At 30.2% G+C, this 19,693-nt stretch overlaps 5 protein-coding genes across 10 annotated transcripts; 2 read left to right on the top strand and 3 right to left on the bottom strand.

The window, feature by feature from the left end:
• Positions 1-5: 5 nt before the first annotated feature.
• LOC128888695 (uncharacterized protein PF3D7_1120600-like) lies at positions 6-6,917 on the bottom strand. 4 transcript variants are annotated; one of them, XM_054145748.1, is made up of 15 exons: positions 6,835-6,917; positions 6,091-6,224; positions 5,902-6,003; positions 5,708-5,832; positions 5,440-5,623; positions 5,253-5,356; positions 5,059-5,175; positions 4,858-4,973; positions 4,699-4,750; positions 4,439-4,621; positions 4,147-4,345; positions 3,108-4,037; positions 2,090-2,259; positions 1,766-1,925; positions 6-1,663 (listed from the first exon to the last, which is right to left on the bottom strand). In XM_054145748.1, the coding sequence occupies exons 2-15, from the start codon at positions 6,214-6,216 to the stop codon at positions 545-547; spliced, it is 3,687 nt and encodes a 1,228-aa protein (XP_054001723.1). In that variant the 5' UTR covers positions 6,217-6,224; positions 6,835-6,917; the 3' UTR covers positions 6-544. The 4 variants fall into 4 exon arrangements, with proteins under 4 accessions (XP_054001723.1, XP_054001721.1, XP_054001720.1 ...); XM_054145746.1 differs by having other exon boundaries at positions 6,401-6,900; XM_054145745.1 differs by having other exon boundaries at positions 6,091-6,900.
• A 125-nt stretch (positions 6,918-7,042) lies between these two features.
• LOC128888693 (DNA polymerase zeta catalytic subunit) lies at positions 7,043-13,748 on the bottom strand. 2 transcript variants are annotated; one of them, XM_054145743.1, is made up of 7 exons: positions 13,354-13,450; positions 10,089-12,796; positions 9,854-10,004; positions 8,594-9,777; positions 7,726-8,507; positions 7,418-7,646; positions 7,045-7,347 (listed from the first exon to the last, which is right to left on the bottom strand). In XM_054145743.1, exons 1-7 carry the CDS (start codon positions 13,376-13,378, stop codon positions 7,186-7,188), a joined length of 5,241 nt encoding a protein of 1,746 aa, XP_054001718.1. In that variant the 5' UTR covers positions 13,379-13,450; the 3' UTR covers positions 7,045-7,185. The 2 variants fall into 2 exon arrangements, with proteins under 2 accessions (XP_054001717.1, XP_054001718.1); XM_054145742.1 differs by having other exon boundaries at positions 7,043-7,347; positions 10,089-13,748.
• A 139-nt stretch (positions 13,749-13,887) lies between these two features.
• LOC128888708 (guanine nucleotide-binding protein subunit gamma-1) lies at positions 13,888-14,890 on the bottom strand. The gene is made up of 2 exons (XM_054145779.1): positions 14,730-14,890; positions 13,888-14,637 (listed from the first exon to the last, which is right to left on the bottom strand). Exon 2 carries the CDS (start codon positions 14,611-14,613, stop codon positions 14,401-14,403), a length of 213 nt encoding a protein of 70 aa, XP_054001754.1. The 5' UTR covers positions 14,614-14,637; positions 14,730-14,890; the 3' UTR covers positions 13,888-14,400.
• Positions 14,891-15,083: 193 nt separating this feature from the next.
• On the top strand, positions 15,084-17,813 carry LOC128888702 (T-complex protein 1 subunit theta). Its single transcript, XM_054145764.1, has 5 exons — positions 15,084-15,242; positions 15,719-16,021; positions 16,106-16,750; positions 16,825-17,265; positions 17,336-17,813. The coding sequence occupies exons 1-5, from the start codon at positions 15,183-15,185 to the stop codon at positions 17,522-17,524; spliced, it is 1,638 nt and encodes a 545-aa protein (XP_054001739.1). The 5' UTR covers positions 15,084-15,182; the 3' UTR covers positions 17,525-17,813.
• Positions 17,814-17,991: 178 nt separating this feature from the next.
• On the top strand, positions 17,992-19,603 carry LOC128888707 (putative hydroxypyruvate isomerase). Of its 2 annotated transcripts, none has more exons than XM_054145776.1 (6): positions 17,992-18,105; positions 18,193-18,494; positions 18,557-18,668; positions 18,745-18,917; positions 19,002-19,121; positions 19,210-19,603. In XM_054145776.1, the coding sequence occupies exons 2-6, from the start codon at positions 18,296-18,298 to the stop codon at positions 19,395-19,397; spliced, it is 792 nt and encodes a 263-aa protein (XP_054001751.1). In that variant the 5' UTR covers positions 17,992-18,105; positions 18,193-18,295; the 3' UTR covers positions 19,398-19,603. The 2 variants fall into 2 exon arrangements, with proteins under 2 accessions (XP_054001751.1, XP_054001753.1); XM_054145778.1 differs by having other exon boundaries at positions 18,017-18,115.
• The last annotated feature ends 90 nt before the right edge of the window (positions 19,604-19,693 follow it).

The following is a 19,693-nucleotide window of genomic DNA, read 5'->3' as shown; positions in this document are numbered from 1 at the left end:
TGCTACTTTTTAACATTTAGTTCTTTCATATGAAGCAAGTAAGATACCACATAACGTGTGAAAATACTGATGTGGTTTATGGCCCTTGCAGTGATAAGTCTAAACCGTATTGAAATGGTAAGTGTTAGATTTAGGCAAGAATCAAGTTCTCAAAAAGATTAGGTACATTATGTATATGACAACAAATGCTGTCCTGTTTGCCTTAGCAGCGAATGTTTTGAAAGTTTAAATTAAATATTTATTTAATGAATATACATGTACAGTCTCTTTTATATACTGTTAAAAAGCACGATAAATAATTATAGCACTTTCTAAAATGGCAATATCAATTTACTGTGTTATACAATTTTACAAGATCGATAAAAGGTTATAATATTACAATTTTTATAATAAGTAAAGTAAGTACCAGTAATAGTAAGTACAAAAATGATATCTGTACCAACATTGTGAACGAATCTGTTTAATAACTCGTTTAAACTAATACTTTCAGAAGTTTTAAAATATATTTATTCTATATATATAATATATATATATTTACGTTACGTTATCTATTGAAAATACATTGTTTTTCAAAATGATTATTAGTACGCTGCAAATCACGTTTTTGATTATTACGTAGAGAATTTTTAATATATCTTGGTTCTTGCGCTAAATTTTCTGTACCTATTACGTCTTCAGTTTTTTTATTATCTTCATTTATTTGATTTTTCAATTCTGCTACTTTATTTTTAGGTAAGGTTATATGTTTGGTTGATATATTAATTGTTTCTGTTGTATCAGTCCGTTCCTTTAAAAAGTCTAATTTTTCGAAACATCGTTCGTCATCCTTCTTTTTGTATATAAAGAACAAATCTGGGTTATTATCGATAAAGTTTTCTATCTTTTTTAAATCGATACTTATTTTGAAACATGTTTCAATCATACTTTTCGTCTTATTCTCCGTCTTCGAATTTACACGATCCTCGAAATATAATGCCCGATGGACTAATTTTGTCGACTCAAAAGAATCATTTCTTATACCTATTTTGACGTTACGCTTCTCGCCTATACTACTTGTTACGTGATCAGAGTTTAAACTTTGAATATTTTGCATATCACTAATATTTCTAAAATGTTTCTCATTAGAATGTACAGTCGCATATGGTGTTGCATTAATACGTTCTTCTACATCAAACGTATTCTCTGCATTGTTAACTATATTAATGTTATTAACTAAATTTTCTCGGTTGCGCCAGTTATCTTCCTCGATTATTTTGGACGTGTTGTGTACAAAATGCGTCGAATTTTCATCTTCACTGTGATTATTACTATTCGTAGAAACAGTTAAATTATTAGCAACTGCAGTTGTACTCGTAACTGAATTATCTGTTATACTTTTACAAGGTATCGTTATTATTGGATCCAGGTTCTCCTTTGCATCGTCGCGAAAACTTTCAGATTGATCGTTAATAAACACATTATACTTAGTCTTATCTTTGTTATAAGTAGATGAAATACTGTGGAAAACATTTCCAGATCTGAAATTTGAAGATGTTTCACTTTGCATTTTAAGAACTTTCTGCTGGACAGCCTTCCGTGAAGATGCGTCAAGTTTCATGTTTTTTTTCGTGTTAGTTGCACTTTCCATATTAATATTTACAGAAAATTTATCGTATAAGGTCATCTGCATAACAAATGTAAATCATATATGAGTAACATACATCTGGTAAAATATTTTTAATTCATGATGATGATAATTATATATTTTATGAAAATATAATGCTACCTGTAAATTATTCGGATTATATACACGAAACTTAAGGTCACGTAAACGTATGTATTCTGGTATCAATCGATTGTTATTACATTCGGTTTTTCCATTTCTTTTTTCGTGGGAAAGATTGCTGGACATGGCATTTGGTGTCCTATGCATTGAAATGGTTGCCCTACAATTCATAGAAATTGTTTACATATTTTCGTCGTATACTTAAAGTTTTTAAATCACTTACCCAATATTTTATCCACATGAAGAATAAGAAAAAAACATACAAATTGATATAAGAAAATCGTACATGTTCAGATGCGATTAAAGATGATTTATAATACTCACATCTCAGTATCGTTTTGTGATTTCCATTTATCTGAGTCACCTGACTTGTCTGATGGTGAGAGGATGCGATCCAATTTGATAAATTCTTCTGTAGGATCAATCCTTGTAGCATTTGCGTACTTCTGATATCTTGATTTAGCAGCAGGTCTGGTGCCTGCATCCCCGTCACACTGTTAGAATTCCAAGTTATACATTCAAAAGAAGGTACGGGGAAATGGATACGGCTAGCATAAACAAGCATAGTTTATTAATAAACATTTCAATTAAAGATATAGGATCTCCTTAGTATAATGAGTTATATAAATGCAATATTTGGCCTAACAAGTGAAATAAAACTTATTATTCTTATTGACTAGAATTGATTACAAAAAAATGTTGTGTTTTTAAGTCAAACATTGCATTTTTATTGTCTATTATACTGAAGAACACCTAAATAAAAGATGCTTGTTCATGCTGTATATATTTACGTCTGTTTTTTTAATTTTACAAACAAAACATATTGTTTATTAAATGAATATAATGATACAATATCCCCGTACCCTACTTTTCAACAGAATTAATCCTTAAACTGCAGTGCAAAACAGCTTTGTGTATGTTAGGTCATTCCATAATTAATTTAGCTTCTGTTTTATTCGTATTCAAGGTTTTCTTATCAGCACTTTTTTTTTTATCTTTTATCTGAATAACTTTGAAGATTTTAAAGATTGTTTAATATTTAATTCTTAAATCAATTACATATGGAATAACTTAATAATACTACTTAATTAAAATATACGAAAGTAAAAAAAAACTTTGCTATATAAAATGGTGTACTTCAAAAGATCATACAGTTTAAGGATTAACGATTTCAGATTTTATTTTATTCTATTATTGACATTTACATCAAATGTATTGCACAGGGTACAGAGCAAGATTATTAAAATTTAACACTTCTATACCTTCCCGTGCATATGAATTATTGAATATATTTTATATTAATATCAATTCATTCATTTTTAATATAGAGCATATTACTTACATTTGTTGTGTATCCTTCATTTGCGACGTTTTTTTCTTCTTCCTTATATTTTGATGCATCACTTACATCATATAATATGCACTTGTCCACAACAGAACATTCTGCATTAGATGTCTGTTTATTTAATGCATGATTGTTTGTAACACAAGTGTGTTTGACTTGAATGTGCAATTGATCTATGCTTTTAATATTAGGTATATTTGCAGAAGTATCATACATATTATTATTAATTTGGACACAATTTTTAGCAAATGTCGAAGTTGAAACATTATTTACAGGTGTAATAGATCTATTGGCAGTTTCGAGACTTCTAAATGAATCTGATTGTTGCTCTAGTTCGTGTGTATTGAGGTTTCTTGTTCTTTTAGATTTATCTTCAAGTGTAGTTGTTGAATTGAAAGTATCGTCAAATTTTCTTTTTAAATTTGACATTGAACAACTACTTGGAGAAAGCAAAGACTGAAATACTGGTGTACTACTTAATAATTCATTACTATAGTGTGATTTTAAGCACTCAACATTGTTTTCTTTCTGTTCTTCAACTGTACATGGCACCTTTTCAAATTCTTCAGGTGTCAAAGAAATTACATTTGTAATTTTTATGTCAGGAAAGATGTCAACACATTTGTATTCACTTTCTTTGTTCGGATGTATCGTCTCTTTTAAGCTATCAGATATAACCTCATTTTGTAAACTGTTTTCGTTTGAAAGAACAGATCTAGTAACATTTGAGTTACTTCTTAAAAAATTATTATTAAAACTCTGTCTCGTATCATTTATGTGTATTAATTTCCCTATTGTTTGTAGATTATAATTACGTATCGTATTCATTTCTGGAATTTCATTTCTGGATTGAGATAAATTTTTTGTTTCAGTTTCGTTAACATTAAGGGTAACTGGTGTATTTTTTAATGAACTATTATCAATGACCTGTAAAAAACGTGTGAGCATTTTTACGAATAAATAAATACATACGAATGGTATATTCTGTATATCTAATGTAACAGTTACGTGAACTTTAATGTATTTATATATCTACCTCTACAACGTCGTCATCGCTATCAAGCATAATTACATTATCACTCGATGGAGCTGATAATGCTTCCGTTATTTCCTCTTCTAATAACACATCAAATTTCATCTTAGCATTTTCGTTAGTACTAGTTGATTCCTCTACATGTGTCGAGTCCAAGATTCCTATACTAGTTCCTTCCTTACAACTATTGCTTAATTGCATTCTGATCGACATTAAAAATACATTTTTGTTAGCATAAAAGAATTTAGTATATTACACAATAAAGTGTAATAGCTGTTAACTCATTAATACTAACATTTGCATTTCTCTAGCTGCTTTAAGTTGTTGTTTTATTTTAAATGTCCGTGGACCAGGACGTTGTTTAACAGTAGATGTATGTATTGTAGAAGTAGAAATTGACATATTTGATATAAATGGCGGAGGTGATTCTTTTCCAACAGAAATGTCACTGTCGCTATCTTCTGAGTCAGTGTTAATCCTAATTAAATAATTTCCAATTATTTTAATAGTTAAATACGTAAAATTAATAAACAGATCAAAAGAATCAATACATACTGTTGTAACATACTTCTAGTTGTGTTTGAATTTGTAGTTTCTGTAGATTTACCTGTATAGAAGAAAAAGAAAGAAAATATAACAATAGCGACTTTATTTCTAGTTAAGTATATTGGTAAGTTCATTTGTTAAAAAAAGGAATATTCATCTATAGCTTACTTAGTATAGAGATACATTCTGAACAGTCCCAAACAGGATTAGCCCATTTAAGTTGTCCACAAGCCATGTGAATTCCTTGAGAACCACAGGTTCGACAAAGTGCCAGTTCCCATTTCCTGTTAAAATATATTTTCACAGAAAAGAAATACGAAGCTGTTTATCCAATTGTATAAAATGTAAACAGAGCACATTTTCACTTACGCATTAAAACTTGTATATTTTCTACCTTTAGGACAAAGACATATAGGAGCATCACATTGATCATGTCTATGTAAAAGTTCGTGAAATGCATTTGGCTCAAGTTCCCAAGAAGCATCTCTGAAAACAAAGTATCTTATTAATTATTACCTATGACTCGGTATTTAGTATAAATTATACATTTATTTTTCACTTACTGACTAGGAATAAAAATACCAAACTCTAACATTGCTTCTTGAAATGTTTTCTTATCATTGCATAAAGGGCATTTAAAAAAATAACCAGCACTTACAGCAAGTTGCTAAAATACAAAATTTTTTTTTTAATTTTAAATCACCTTTATATGTTTCAAAAAATAAAGTAATGTACAATATATCATCTTACTTGAACACATTTTCTATGAAACCAGGCATTTTTTTTACAACACGGAGCCCATATTGTATTAATTATATCGCTAGAATTCACACTGTCATAACAGATATAACAATTCACTTCATTGGTTTTTGCTAATTCGTTTGTTACTTGAGGATCTATTTTCTGTTTTGGTCTATGATATTTACAAAATGACCTGGAAGATCATAATCCATACTAATATTTCCATTTCTTAATAACATTTAAATTTTAAACAAAATATGAATCACAAGTTATATACCTAAATTCACCAAAAAACTGGTTTAAGGTCCCAGCCCTTAATCCACAAGGATAATGAAATATTCGTTTACATTTAGTATTACAACACCCCAAAGTGGCACCATTTCTCTTACAATACGTGCATACCTTAAAAAAATAAAAAATTTTAATTTCTTTTCTGAAACCTTTCACTTGTATTTACATAATTATAATTACCAATCTTTTTCCTCTACGTAATTCTTTTTGTATATCAAATGCTAAAAAGCCCAAAATGCCCTCACTATCAGTTCCTTTTTGTTCCATGTTTGATGATAAAAGCTATAAATTTAAAATAATATAGATTTAAAATACTTGCATGCATATTATATTACAAATTTATATTTAACTGTGTAATGAATTATATACCAAGCAATAATAATGGGTGACAATATCACCATGTTTGTAGATCTTTCCAAATTCTAGTTCATTATCCTCTGATAGTCCACAGAAACAGCATTGTTTACTGTCAGGTGACTTATTACGCTTCGACATTGTATCCACTAAAGAATCCATCAAGACATCAAATAATGAATTGACAATAACCCATTGAAAACAAACACTTAAGATTAATTAAATAAATCCAATACATGTACAAAACATAGTACATAGTATATAACATTATATCTCAGGAATAACCTGTACATGATTAACTGATAAGACGAAAAATAATACGTACAAATTTTGTAAATGTTCTTCCGTAACGTCACAACAGATTTAAGCTAATCCTATATACCAAGCTAAGTCTATCAATTTTTCTAATTTATAAATGCATATTCAGTCAAATTTGGATCGCAATGAACATATTAATATTGCAATTTGCAGGATATCAGCGAAACGAATAGTCATAATGATTGTGATAAAATGCAGCATTTAACGTAATTCCAAAAATATTTGTCTATTAATAAAGCAGATAGTAAATCTACACAGAAATGATAAATGTTTGAATTCCAATCGGTTATTGTTTAACGACGGAATCACTTAATTATCATTTAATAAACAGCTATTTTCAAAATAGCACTGCGCGGGAAAGGTATACATTAGAGATGATACTGGATTTAATTTCTAACAAAGGTATACGTATTTTAATGATGATACTAAGTTTTTAACGACATGGTTATCGAATCCGATGAATAGAACTTCTTTCAATTTCAACGAAGAAGCGTGATCAAAGCTAATCGAAGGCTCTTCTCTTACGGGAAATCATAAACTACTTAATATACTTAAAGATAGCACGATTGAAACAGAATGAATCTGTGACTACAGAGATCCTATCATTAGAGTCATGAAGTAACGTTAAGGTTAGGATCCGCCATTTTCAAGCTAATGCCACGAAATTTAATTCGAAAATTCGATACATTAAATATCTATACTACAATTTATTTTTCTAGCATATAAAAATAATTTTCGCTATAATTATAAAAATTAAAGTGTATACAATTTAGCAAACCAAAATAAACATTACTATGTTGTATTCCTTCTTTCTATACCACCATCACAGATAATATTGTTTAAATAAGGTATTTGTATAAGATCTCTTCGAGCTTGAGATAAACGATATAATACTGGGCAATTCAATGATTCACATTTTATATTTTCCAAGTAACCGGTACAAGACTGACAAATCTAGAAAAAAATTATGCGAATGGTTAAAAGTGTTTATATAGAAAGTGAAATATAGAAATTATATATTTACAGCAGTAAGTTCGGAATGAGCGCGTTCCAACCATCGTATCTTTTCGTGTAGAATAGTTACTGTTTGACTTGAATGTACCATGCAATTCGCGCAAATGTCCTTCTGCGTTTTATCTCCGCAAGAGGCACATGTAACAGAACTGAAAAACTGTCGAATAGTTAACTTTTGATTGTCTGTAAACAAATTAACTGCTTTATCGGATATTTGCCGATGAGACATTTCTTTATACCTGAAAATGTAATGTAGGATCAGTATTTAGAATAATATGTAATGTAATGTAAAAGTAGAATATTCTATATCTATTATACCATGTATTAACATCGACTCCAATTAGATTTAAACATCGATTAAGAGGTGGTATAATAACTTTAGTTATATAATAGACAGAATTTGGATTTAAACCCTCATCTACAATCACTTCCATTGGAGTTCGCACACAATGAATAAGTGGTTGATTTGGAGCACCAGCTACTATAACGTATCGTACTCTTTCACCGGTGCGAGGTATAGCTCGAGGATCTTTTCGTATTAATCTTCGCGTTAGTTCTAATGCAGGCACGCAAGCATTCGTTTTATAACCACGTAAACCACGAAATTCCTTTGCAAATGTTAAGTCTTCAATTGATATTTTCCTGCATAAAATTTTATCAAATTGCCTAGTAACGTATAGTTTCAGTAAAGAGAGGTCTTTAGTGTCAAACAAAATCTTCAATGACTTTTCCAGTATTTTAGCTACAGCTGGACAACCATCTCTACGGACAGTTTCAATACCCTTAGCTAAATATTTGGGTTCTGTTTGCTCAGGAAATTCGTACATGTAACCGCAATATCTTTTTTTAGTTTGTAATATTGCTGGCTGTAAAATTTTTTCAAATTTAAGTTTTACAGGGGGAGGATTGGCTGCGGTAACGGTATCGGCAATTTCTGCTCCAATAATAAATGCATCTTTTCTTGATTTTCCAGGCAGAAGAATAAATAATGAATCTGTATCTCCATAAACGACTTGTGCTCCCCATTTTGGTGTAGATTCTACGATTTTAATTGCTCGTTCTAATGTCTCTCTACCTTTACTAACAACGCTATCTCCAATCTAAAATATTATTAGAAATATAATTAATTCAGTTACATATTTATGAAATATATTACTTATATATTAATCGTGTATATTGTACATACTTCGATACAAGGCATTCTTCCGCTAAAATTAGCAGCTGTATAACCATAAGTAACATTTGCAATTAATTTGAGACCTAGCTGTTGCGAATAAAGAATACGCTGCAATACAGAATTTTCATTTCCATGAATTTTCATGGATTCTTTCACCATTAATCGTGTATTTAAAATTTCTGTGAGCATACGCGGCAATATTCCGAGTCGTATTTCTGGTTTTACGAAGGCTACCCCACAAGGTGAGAAATTTATTTTTCCTTGTAACTTTTGAGCAGTGCTTTTTTTCACTCTTAACGTAGTCGCACCAAACTCGAATGGTTCGTGATGTCCAATATGCTCTACACGACCTAAGCATGTAGAAAAGCAATAATTATAAGCAATAATAATGCTTGGATACAAGCTTTGAAAATCAAGAACTATCAATGGATCAGTATAAAATACAGATTCTGGTTCCATGATAAGTGGTAGAGATCCGGGTGCTCGCATATTTGCTCGTTGTTGTATAGATGGTGAAACAGGAATGTAATTCAAAGGTTTCGCGAGCCTTAGCATCATTGATTCAACTCGAAATTGAGAACCTCGTGAGAAAACTTCGTAAAACTGAATTCCAAAAAGTCGTGCATGTTCGCATGTTCGTCCAATAATATCACGATGTATCAATATTCTCAGTGTGCCAATAACTCTTGTAATATAATGTGTAATAACTCTCCACCATATTGATATATTTTTATGCTTCCACCACTCTGTTAAAGTTTGGAAAGGAGGACATGAAATTCTTTCTCGTAAAACATTATACATAATATTTTCAAATGTGTAGTCCAATAATGGTATTTCATGTCGCATTATTCTCCAAACATCAAGAATAATTCGACCTGGTATTTTTGTATCAGTTAAATTGTCTTTGTCTGATGGTTTTCCTTTATAGGTAGGAGCGACATTTGCAATTCTCGAAATTTGCCATATGAAATTATTGAAGCCGATACAAGATGCTCTCTGTAGAATGTAACCCCATGAAAGAGATTCTATTTCCCAACCAACTAAAATATCTGGGTCACAATATCTAATTAATGTTATCAGACTATTTAATAAATCCTCTTCACTTACGACGTACGATGTAGGACATGTAGTACTAGTCGAATAAATACTTTTTACTTTTGAATTAGGTATAGAACAATTCACAACAACAGCACCTGAAACAACATTATTCTTACCGTTAGTCGCGAATTTTTTATAAAAACTCATGAAGGATGATACTTTAACATGTACCATGTTTTATTTGTTCAGTATGTGTGGATAATGGAGTATCATTGTGAATAGCATAAAATATTGCTCCGATTGAATCATGTTCTGGATCAGGTAGAAGTTTCCCACGTGTGACAACATGTATTTCCACAGATAATAGCGTCAGATATTGATGCTGTAATAATTTAAATATGACATTTTAGGAATATTAATAATTAGCAGTATTATATAAGGTCTCATTTTCGAAGTTAATATTTACAACAGTAAGGCCTTTGGCATTTTGAAAATTTTCGTCTCCGACATTACCACTATGTCCTTTGATAGTATATTCAATCTGCCCATATGAAATTCCTAAATGTTGCTGTGTGTCATTATTTTTAAATAACAATGGATTTTCAAGCATTTTCTCTAAAGAAGGATTGAGAGTATCGTTAGATCCATCTGAATATTTTGAACTGTTACAATTTTGCGACTCTGCTTTTGTATCTTTATTATTAGTGAACTTTTCATTGATTGAATTATGTTTTTCAATATCAACATACTCTATCAACTTTTTATCACAATTTGAATTTGATGAATTTGTCTCTGTCTCCTTGGTATCTTTTACATCAGAATTATTTCTTATTTCATTCTCTTTATTATTTCTTTCTAATAAATATTTTTTTGCTCGTAACCAAGTTCTAACGTGTTTCGGTGTCGGTGGATGAAAAAGCGGTAGTATTATTATCGAATTATATCCTGCAAGAACTCTTTTTATATCGCGAGACTTTATACTTGCTCCAGAAGGATAAAATTCGTTTATTTTCATTCTACGCCAAAGCTTAATACCCGTAATTCCGAACAAGTTGGATTTAAATGAAATCGAATCGTTAATGCTGGTGTTTTTATTTGAACTTTCTTTTTGTTTCACAAGGTCAACTTTATTGCTAAAGAATGGTCCACTTGATTTACATTCTGAAATATCATATGTCTTCATAGTGTTTATAACTCTTTCTCTACTTGGTGGATTATATTTAGTAGTGATACTGATTATTTTATCTTTTGTAATTCCACTTCTAATTTCTACTGATACAGAATTTGGATTGTCTAATTGTGATTTCAATTTTTCGTTAAGATATTGCGTATATGTTATATTACAAATATCGTTTTCACTTTCAAAAGGAATTTCAATTTTTCTTTCTTCATTCTCTGACGAATGTTCAGAATGGCATTCATCAATATTAATCGTTGTACAATCAATTATCTTCTCATTAGTATCCCAAAAGCTTAATCGCTTACGAACCTCTTTATTATTTTTAGTATTATTACATTCTTCTTTCTCTGAATCAAGAGATTCAGATTGATTGCTAATACTTACACATTGATTGTGCTTAGAGCTTACTGAGATGGAACTCAGACCACAAACTTTATTGTGAAGTAAATCCATTCTCAATTTATTACTATTTCGCTTTGGAGTTGTACAAGTTGATTTTGAACTCGAAGGTTCATCTATAGATGAATTTTTTTCTAAATTTCTCTCTGCTTTTGGAGATAATATTTTTATACTGAGAGGAGAATATTTTCCTAATAAAGAATGATTTTGTATGCTTCGTATTTTAGTTGGAGTATAATGCAATTCATTTTCTAATAAATTTGAACAAATATTCCGGCGTTTACGAGGAGAACCAAAATCAGAATTTTCAAGCTCTATTCTCCGTTTTTTTAACGAAGAATGAACATTTGCTTCTTTTTTAGATTTTGTGCTTGATTTGTAAACACAAATGCGTTTCTCTTGTCTATCAATGGTAATGTCTTGATCTAACTCAGATTCGCTAGAGCTATCACTTGCATTACCATCAAGTGCTGGTATGCTTAATTCGATCGTACGATCGTTGATTTTAAAATGTGATTTATCAAGATTAATTTGATTAGTAGACTTGTTTAAATTTGCATAATCAATTAATGATAATGCATGCACTACCTCATCTACATCATAAACATCTAAATCTTGGTGATCTAATTTACTTAAAATTCGCCATAATTTGTTGTTCATGTTTGATACTTCATTGAAATTTAATTGAAACGTTAGTGTCTTTTTTGGCAAAAGGTCACTATATCTTTGAATTTTGTTTGTATCTTTTGATTTTGTTTCTAATTTTTTACATGTTTTCTTCCATTTTTTTACTTTATTAACAGCAGGCTTCTTTGAAAAATGGTTTTCATCTTTTAAAAATAGATCATTCAAACCATCATACTGTGGAAAACTCGATAGAGATATATCTTCAATATTATTCTCAAGTATGCCTGCTGTATCTTTGTTAATTTCTTCTTCTTTATTTCCAATTTCAGGTACATATGATTCAGTAGAGGGTTTAGTATCTGAATTCCATGAACTAAGGCTATCTAAATCAAAACTTGTAATATTTAGATTTTCAACTTCATCATCTTCATCATCCTCATTATCTTGTTTGATTTGATTACTCAATATAGAATACTGAGAACCTAGCATACTGTCATCATCTACAATTTTGTCCTTTTCATTTGGTCCTGCTAAATTAGCTAGTATTTCCACTAAATGGATATCTCCTGTATCTAAAATACTGGTCTCCAAGCTCCAATCAAGAAGTGAAGTCTGTTTTGATATATTAGGCTTTTCAAAGCCTAACAGTTGATTGTTCAAGTCTATTTCATCTTTACTTTCTTCATCTAATACGGATAATTTGAAATGATCTAATACACATGAAGCATTAATCAGATTATCTTCATTTCCTACTTCTAGAGGATAACTGACTGTACTCGATGTTGCAGATGTTACAGTTTCACTAATTTGTGAAATAGCTTGTAACCTTTGCGCTAACCTTTCCTCTTGATAAATATCATTATCTGTTGCAGCATAAACTCTATCATTGGTATTTGAATACAATAGTTGCGATTCAACATCTGGTAAGCCATTAGCTTCTCTTCTACATTTTTCATTGTTCCAGATTGCTGCAATACCAGGATTTATATCTAAAACATTCTGAATTTCTTGTCTATTAAGTATGTCAGTTGCTTGTGCATCTACTTCTAATTTGCATGTACTCTGTCTAATCACAGATCCAGGGAGATACTTTTCTGAATTAGAAAAAGACAATGAGTTTTCATTCTGGGAATTCTCTTTCGAATCTGTATACATGCATTGTCTGTGTTTAACATCTTTTAAATTTATTAAGCTCATACCATAAAGATTATAGTCCATCATAAATTGCAAAATAAAAGGAATATGAGCTTCATGTGGTTGCAAACTATGACTAAGTATCATACCATTTTGTAAAAGATCAGCTGCACGTTTAATCATTGCTGGGTTGTAAAAATAAATTTTAAAAAATAAATGCTCTGTCTTGTGAAATCCATAAAGGGGAATTCCAGAAACTTTTTGAATTTTATAAACATGTTGATTATTAGACACTGCAGACCCCATAGATACGTTAATCGCAGAGTCTATGGCTGTTGCTAATTTGTACATGAAACTGTCGACATTATTTTCTATCGTACACGGTACGTACATGTATGGGAATACACCATGTACATGTAGACACGTTTTTATTCCACGAGGAGTAGATCCAAATATTCGAATAACTGGAACTTGCCTAATCTCTGCTCCACGAAAATGTGAAAATACTACGTCCAATTCAGGTGTTGGAACTGACTGGTAACTGTCTAATGTTACTAAATTAATAGAAAACATACTTGATATCTGTTACCGTTTTATCCATTCATATAATATTCATATGTAGTATTATAAATAAGTATATATTTAGGTAACGAAATTGAAGGTTATGTTTACAGTTTTGTAGCCATATCTAGGTTCAATCAGTTTCAACATGTTCTTTATCAAGTTAAAATTTATTATTCTAAATGTCTTTTTGTTACTTTGTTATTACTTAATTTGCTAATGATTACATTTATTTTTTCACATAGTATAATCGAATGTTTTTAAAACTTTATCTTTCCGCGGTATACTTGATGAAGAATAACTTCTGACATAACCTCAAAACTAGAATTATACTTTGATGTTCATGATGAAAATACTATATTAATTCAGTGTTTACATCTTTTTATTGTATTACAATTGTTATATCCATTTATGTAGTAGATAGTATAAATTATATAAATATATATTTACTTTGTTGTATGAAGGCACTTGAGATATTTAACTATAATCAGAATATCAGAATATCAGATACATATCCTTTTGTTAATGTTACATACATATTGCAATTTTCTTAAACATTCTATAAATTCAACATTGTATAAAATAATCTGTCATTTTTCACGAACATGTGTATGTAAAATAGGCCAATACAATGGCAATAAAATGTGGTACTTCCCAAGTTTGCCTTACATTCTTTTTTTGACATATGCGCACAATCAATAGAAAAATAGATTCATTTGTGTATAGAAGCACTAGTAATGACACTGATTTGTTAAATTGACTCGATTATTTAAATGTTAGAATATGAATGATAGGAATACTTTCATGTCTGTAATAAATTATACGTTGATAAGATAATTGACGATCTCCTTTCTTGCTTCATTTTAAGCAAGCAAGTTTAAAAAATGGTACATGAACTTTTTTCACGAAAGGGATTAGATTTCTGCGATGAAAAACCAACCAAGAGACAATCCTCTTGTTCGTGTTCTGTGATGTACTTCATGATATCCTCCACAGCTTTGCTGACAGTGATTCGCTTTAAAGCTGCTTCACGACGCAGCTGCTCCGTAATTTGACGTTGTTGTTGCAAACTTGTGATCACCATATCCATAACAATCGTAGGCAACAGGATTTTCTGTTAAACATTTGTCAAATATAAAGCCAATTATTCGAGCTTTCTATTAATTTATATTTCTAGAAGTTTCAAAATCGTGAAACCAAACTCACCGATTTTACTGTTAACAATGTATGCTGTATTTTACAGTACTTTATAAACAATATTTGTTTTTCCTGAAAATTCCGAAAACATATCACAGTTTTATACAGAGAGCCTATCCCTTAAGGCTGATTCTTGTGGAACAATAGTTTCCATGCACTAGAGACTTTTCAATAATCTTATAATATATATATTATAAAAAAAAAAAACAGAATTATTTTTCACTTATCGACAAATCTTTTCTAATAAAACCATTAAATAAAATATAAAAAATGAACTATACAAGAAACTATTGTATAGTACAATTTTTACACTTATCGCCAGCAGATGTCGTTTCAGTAGTTGGTCCTAAAAACAAATCTCGATTCTTTATCTCGCTTTCGTGTCTTTTTTGACGGAAAATTGAAGTTACAATTAATTGTGAATCACACGTGAGACAGAAACGTTTAAATTACGAAAAAACCATGGCTATGCATATACCGAAAGCACCGGGCATGGCCCAAATGCTCAAAGAAGGAGCACGTGTAAGTTAAAAGTATCGTCAATAAAATTTCCTACCTGTAATTTACATGGCCTCTTCGTCGTATTATGAGATCATGCCCAAATAATATTTTCTCGACAAAATGAAAGTGATACAACGCTTTGCTGAACGTTACCTTTTATAGGCATAATATATTCATCTACTGCATATATTTTTTATGTCATAATACAGACTGTAGCATTTTAGATAAGTTGTAGATCCCTACTTATCTCAGAAATTACTTGCAACCGCATTATAGCTTCTAATTGCCAATTTAATTATGTAAAACTTTGAAAAACCAACAAAAATTTGAAACAGAATTTCGTAAAATAAAATTCTTTAGTAAACTTCAAAGTATCTAGCTTGAATTTGTTTATTTTATTAAACACAACAATCCTTACTTGTTATGTTAGTTAAAAATTTAGCATCTAATTATTGGAATGCAATGTACACATTTATATGTTTCTATCTTTTGATCAGTATTTTTCAGGTTTGGAAGAAGCAGTGTATAGAAATATAACGGCATGTAAACAATTTGCACAAACTGTAAGAACTGCATATGGTCCAAATGGCATGAATAAAATGATCATCAATCACATTGAGAAATTATTTGTTACTAATGATGCTGCAACAATCATTAATGAATTAGAAGTTGACCATCCAGCTGCTAAGTTGTTAGTTTTAGCTTCAAAAATGCAAGAGGCAGAAGTTGGGGATGGAACAAATTTTGTTGTAATTTTTGCTGGTGCACTCCTTGAAGCTGCAGAGGAATTACTTCGTTTGGTAACTACCATAATCATTATTAATGTGAAACAGTCAATATTTGATAATTAAATATAAAAAATACAAAAATGTTCTGTATGATAGGGAATCACTGTTTCTGAAATAGTTGAAGGATATGAAGCTTCATTAGAAAAAGCATTGGAAATATTACCCTCATTAGTTGTCTATGAAATAAAAGATTATCGAGATGAAAAAGCAGTAAAAGTTGGAATTAAAACAGCTGTTATGAGTAAACAATATGGAAACGAAGATTTCCTTAGTTCACTTATCACTCAAGCTTGCGTATCCATTATACCTGAGAAAACTACTTTCAATGTAGACAATGTGCGTGTCTGTAAAATACTTGGAAGCGGTTTATCTAGTTCTCAGGTTGTACAAGGAATGATATTCAAAAGACAAGTTGAAGGAGATGTTACAAAAAAGACTAATGCTAAAATTGCTGTCTACACCTGTGCTGTAGACATTGTGCAAACTGAAACAAAAGGAACAGTATTGATAAAATCAGCTGAAGAACTGATGAAATTTTCTCGAGGAGAGGAATCCCTATTAGAAACTCAAGTGAAAGCAATTGCTGACAGTGGAGTTAATGTAATAGTTTCAGGAGGAAAATTTGGCGACATGGTTTTACATTATATGAACAAATATGATTTAATGGCTGTTCGCATACCTAGCAAGTTCGATATTAGAAGATTGTGTAAGACTGTTGGTGCTACTGCACTTCCAAAATTGGTAAATAAATTGATTCTGTGTTAATTTTTTCTTTATTACACGGTACGATTTTAAATGCTTCTATTCGTTTTAAGATTCCACCATCAAAAGATGAATTAGGATACGCAGATTCGGTATATATCGAGGAATTAGGAGAAACACTAGTAGTAAAATTTGCGATAAATAGCAAAGACAGTCGTGTTAGCACTATAATTGTACGAGGATCCACTGAAAATTATATGGATGATATCGAACGTGCTATCGATGATGGTGTTAATACGTTCAAAGGAATAACAAGAGATGGAAGATTTGTCCCTGGTGCAGGTGCTACTGAAATTGAACTAGCTTCGCAACTTGTTAAGTACGCGGATACCCTATCAGGTTTAGAACAATACGCAGCGCGTAGATTTGCAACTGCTTTAGAAATATTTCCAAGGACTTTAGCAGAGAATAGTGGAAGCCATACTTCTGAACTGATATCGAAACTTTATGTCGCGCATAAGCAAGGCAAAAAGACATATGGTTTTGACATTGACGTAAGTATTTAATATTCATTTGTAATTGTTTCGTTTATCAATATAATGCGTTTACAAAAATCATTTTTAGCAAAAGGGTGCAGCTCTTATTGACACTCAGAAAGAAGGAATCTTAGACTTATTCCTAACAAAACAGTGGGGTTTAAAATATGCTGTTAGCGTTGCGTGCACTGTACTTAAAGTCGATCAAATTATTATGGCAAAACGTGCTGGAGGTCCAAAGGTTCCAGGTGGTGGTGTTCGCGACGATGACGAGTGATAATATACAATTTCATCGTATTATACTTTCATTCTTCTATTTAACTTATAATGTTGCATTACATTGGCTTTTATTGAACTTTGTTATGCAGGAAAAGCACTCGCGAAAATATTAATGCATTCATTTTCGTACTGTATGTACTACGTTACACGATACTTTTGTAATGAAAATATGTATGTTATTCACGAACAACATTAAAATGTACATTATTTTATACTCTTTTTAAAATTGAAATGCACCGAAATTGAAATTCTGATATATATATAATAAAATTCTAATTATTATACGATACGTATATTTTATTTACTTTCGTTACGTGTAAGATATATTAAAATGATGATATGGTATAACACAACTGTAACGGATGATTAAACTTCATTTTTCTACTACTTAATTGTGTGTATGTATCTATACAATAATTTCTCGAAAGTTTTTAAAAACTTCACATCTTTTATTTAATGTCTTGAAATAGAGGTTAAGTTATGGTTAGTTTACATGCAGTAGTTAACTTTGATAGTAACTAATAAATTTTCTTACTAGGTATTGCGGAATAAAGACAAAATAAAACTATACTTATCATAGTCAGTTAAAGTATATCAGATAACATAAAATGTAATGGCATTATCTTTCTATATCATAATAATAATTTCATCCATCACTTTATGTAGGAAAGATAATGGAACTTATATAATATCAGAAGTACTAAATTGATAATAGCAGCTTTACCATAAGGAATTGTAATTACTTTATTTAAGGAGGTTTGGCATCAATATGACTAATTTAAAGTTCGCTGCCAACTTATCCTTTATGTTTAAAGAGGCACAGTCTATTACTGAAAGATATAAATTAGCAAAAGAAGCTGGCTTTACTGCTGTTGAAAGTGGATTTCCTTTTGGTTTTACCATTAAAGATGTATCAGAAGCAAAGAGAAATGCAGGTGTCGAACAGATTCTTATAAATGTATTTACAGGTATGTAGTCGTTACTATTTATAAGAAGCACTCAAATTTTTAAAAATACTTCATCATAATAGGTGATGTATCAAAAGGAGAATTAGGATTTGCAGCAATACCTGGAGAAGAAGATAACTTTAAAAAGAGTATTAATTTGACAATAGAGTATGCAAAAGCTTTAGGTTGTAAACGGTAAAGAAACTTTATATATATGTAAACGACAATTATACATCTTTCAGCATATTTTTCACGCAATATTTTTTGTTAGAATTCATGTAATGTCGGGTAAAGTGGGTAAAGTAACATCTGATAATGATGATGTTTACGAAAAGAATCTTTTGTATGCAGTTGAATATTTTCAAAGAGAAGGAATTGTTGGCCTTATTGAACCTATCAATAGTATCTCAGTTCCAAATTATTACATGAATAGTTTTCGAAAAGGTAATCGTCGCTCGTGAGAAAGCTAAAAGAAATGTTCGTAATATTAACAATTATCAGAATCATTAATATAAAATTTCCACACAGGTTTAGATATAGTAAAAAGAATAAACAGCCCAAACTTGAAGCTGTTGTTGGATATCTTTCACCTACAACATATTTCGGGCAATATTACGAAAAACATTAAGGAACTTTTACCTTATATAGGTACACATAGTATAGATACTGCCTCTAAATATGTGGATATTTAAAATTTATAAAAAATTAGATAAGTAATTTGTCTTGTAATTTGTAGGTCACGTACAAATTGCTCAAGTTCCAGACAGGCACGAGCCTGATACTCCAGGAGAAATAAATTATAAATATGTTCTTTCCACATTAGAGAAAGAAGGATATAATGGATACATTGGTTTAGAGTATTTACCAAAATCTTCTTCTGTAGAAGGATTAAGTTGGATACAAAAATATGGTTACATATTGTAATAATAATGTCCTAACATTTGCTGAAAGTTTCCATCTGCAGTATAACTATATTATTTTTTACTATTACTTAGGGGAAGAATAAGGAATCTTTTACAAAAATTACATACATTTTTACATTATAATATAAGCCATGTTATTACAATTTAATTCTTACTATAAATGTTATATACATGACAGAACAAATAAACAAAATTTTGTTTTGTTAATACTTTGTATTAATATACTAAAGAAATTTCTTCATGCTAATTATAAAAATGTTACATCGATTATCTTTTATATCTCAATTTATATAGGAT

This window comes from Hylaeus anthracinus, unplaced genomic scaffold (assembly GCF_026225885.1).
Source record: "Hylaeus anthracinus isolate JK02 unplaced genomic scaffold, UHH_iyHylAnth1.0_haploid 11994, whole genome shotgun sequence".
Classification (NCBI taxonomy): Eukaryota; Metazoa; Arthropoda; class Insecta; order Hymenoptera; family Colletidae; genus Hylaeus; species Hylaeus anthracinus.
Note: the sequence above shows the minus strand (reverse complement) of the source record. Positions and strands in the feature narration are given on the sequence as shown.